Genomic DNA, 2458 nt, shown 5'->3' with positions numbered 1-2458 from the left:
ATTGCTGGAGCAAAGCAAGTCACGAGCGAGGTGTGAACGATACGACGAGAGGAGGAGGAGGAGGAGAAGGAGAAGGAGGAGGAGGAGGAGGAGGAGGAGGAGGAGGAGGTGATGGTGGTGGTAGAGGATGGCGATGGCGATGGGGATGAACATGACCATTGCTGTCGCAGGAGTACAAGCTGTTCCAGCAGGCCCTCAAGGAGACTCCAGCAGGCCGATGGAGACCGAGACATCTCAAGTCCAAGGGGTCGGATTACGCCACGATGGACATCTGAAGGAGAGGAGAGTCTGAGCGGGGAAGGGGCATGGAGTTGGCGATGTAGCAGGAAGGATAGTTACAGGCTCTGCGTCTGAGATTGGTTCTAGTGCGACACGTTATGATGTGGTGGGCGGGTTGGTAAGACTTTTTGCAACAACAAACAGCTTGTTGAAGGACAGAGGTTGTCTTGCTGCTGATGCTGATGTCGATCGCTCCCTGCCATGGCATCGTCTGCTTACGGTTTTCCTCCTCGAAAATCTTTGCTGGCATCCTCTTGTGATGTCTTCACCATCCTGTAGATAGTCAGGCTCAACATGGAGGATGGAACAGGATGCGATGAGGGAGAGCAGGGGGAGCAAGGGAAGGAGAAAAGTTTGAGAGACAGGATGGAACAGGAGACGAAGGCGAGAGCAGCAGCAGTAGCAGCAGCAGCAGCAAAGAGGTATCAGGGAGTATGAGGGCCTACCGAACGTGTCCGAGGCAGATGTTTATGAGAGCAGGCACGGCACAAGCTTGCGTCTTGTCAGAAGCGATGGCTGAGGAGACGTCAGAGGCAAGGAGGAAGGAGAGGATGAGGAGGGAAGAGGAAGGAAGGGGGGAAGACGACCAAGAGGGAAGAGAACGACGAGGGGAGGGGACGGAGGGCGGGGAAGGCATCGAAGAACGACAGCGCACCGCTCGAAGAGATGTCGAAGACGGAGAGGAGCGACTCGAGAGTTCCTTTCTTCATCCTCTGGGCCGCGGAATTGTTCAAGCTCATGGCGTAGAGGCACAGGCCAGCAACCTGGAGGAGGCAGAGGCTGAGTAGGGAGGAGGGAAGGAGGAGGCAGGGGATGAGGAGGGAATAGAAAGGAGGTAGAGGACAACGAGGGAACAAGGAGGGAGAGCAGCAATGAGAAGAGGTAAAGGATCAGAATAAGTTGGGTAGGAGTCAGAGTGGGAGGGAGGGAGGGGAGGGGAGGGGAGGAGAGGGAGCTCTACTGCTTGTCCGGCTCACCTCAGCGTCAAGTTTACGACCCTCCGCCCTCGCGTTGTCGAGCCACTCGGAGAAGACGTCAACTGCTCCTGCGACCAGCGATGAGACGAAGAGAAGAAGTGGGGGGAGTGTGTGTGAGGGGGTAAGGGCAGGAGGAGCAGCAGAAGAGCTGCAGGAGCAGAAAGGGAAGGAGGAGACGGAGAAGGGGATGCAATACCGAAGGCAGGAGGAAGAGCAGGAGCAGGAGGAGAGACAAGGTGGTAGAGAGAGAGATCAGAGGCAGGAGGAAGAGGAGGCGGGAGGGCGAGGAGGAGGCACCTGCTTCAAGGAGATGCTGCCTGACTTCAGGCTCTGACGCCAAGACCGCCAGGCATTTGCCAGCGTAGATGTGAGACAAGTTGTTGGGGTTGCTGTGAAGTGATGTCACGGAAGAGGAGGAGAGGGAGGGGGAGGGGAGGAGGAGGTAAAAGAGGGGAAAGGAGGAGAATTCAGGGACGGGCGAGAAGGGGAGTGAAGGAAACAACTAGGAGGAGTTGGAAGGAGTTGGCGGTGGGGGTGCAGGAGGAGGTCGAGAAGGAGGTAGTGAGCCAAGGAGAAAACTTCATCATGCGAACCTGACGTCTCGATTATGAATCATCAGCAGGAGCTCCCGGATGGTTTCATTGGACCCAATCTGGAAATAGGCGGATGGATGAAGGAGGAGGAGGAGGAGCAGGAGGAGGAGGAGCAGGAGGAGCAGGAGGAGCAGGAGCAGGAGGAGCAGGAGGAGGAGGAAAAGGAGGAGGAGGACCAGGAGGAGGAGGAGGAGAACATGAATGAGAATACTTGTAACAATGCAATCATGTGTGCAACCTCAGCTCGGATGTCGAAGTTCAGGCAGAGGTGAAACAATGCGTTCGCCGCCATCGAAGCCTCCTGTCCCGGTCCTTGTCATCGCTTTCCTTCCCCCTGTTCCTGCTTCTTCTGTTTCTGCTCCTCCTCCCCCCTGCCACCCCCGCACACCTACTCCACTTTCTTTCGCTTTCCCTTGGTCCTCCTCCTCACCGGCGATGTGTGCTCGTAGCTGTGAAGGATGTCTAGCAGAGCAGGGACTCCTCCGCATTCTTGGACTGCCAGCAGTGAGAGAAGCAAGAAAGGGAGGGAGGGAGGGAGGGAGGGAGGGAGGGAGGGAGGGAGGGAGGGGAGGAAAGGAAGGAATAGGATCGAAAAGGCAGAACAGCGAA

General features: G+C 56.8%; 1 protein-coding gene across 1 annotated transcript in view; it reads right to left on the bottom strand.

Annotated features, from left to right (window-relative positions):
• Positions 1-721: 721 nt before the first annotated feature.
• GUITHDRAFT_141736 (hypothetical protein) overlaps positions 722-2458 on the bottom strand; it is a gene marked incomplete at both ends in the record, with an annotated part of 5758 nt that continues 4021 nt past the window's right edge. Inside the window, 6 exons of the mRNA XM_005828659.1 lie at positions 722-795; positions 935-1043; positions 1257-1324; positions 1554-1645; positions 1850-1908; positions 2280-2344. Of these exons, the coding sequence (XP_005828716.1) occupies positions 722-795; positions 935-1043; positions 1257-1324; positions 1554-1645; positions 1850-1908; positions 2280-2344 (467 nt within the window). The remainder of the gene's footprint in view (positions 796-934; positions 1044-1256; positions 1325-1553; positions 1646-1849; positions 1909-2279; positions 2345-2458) is intronic.

This window comes from Guillardia theta, assembly GCF_000315625.1.
Source record: "Guillardia theta CCMP2712 unplaced genomic scaffold GUITHscaffold_57, whole genome shotgun sequence".
Taxonomy (NCBI): domain Eukaryota; class Cryptophyceae; order Pyrenomonadales; family Geminigeraceae; genus Guillardia; species Guillardia theta.
The sequence above is the reverse complement of the archived record's forward strand: the minus strand, read 5'-3'. Positions and strand labels throughout refer to the sequence as shown.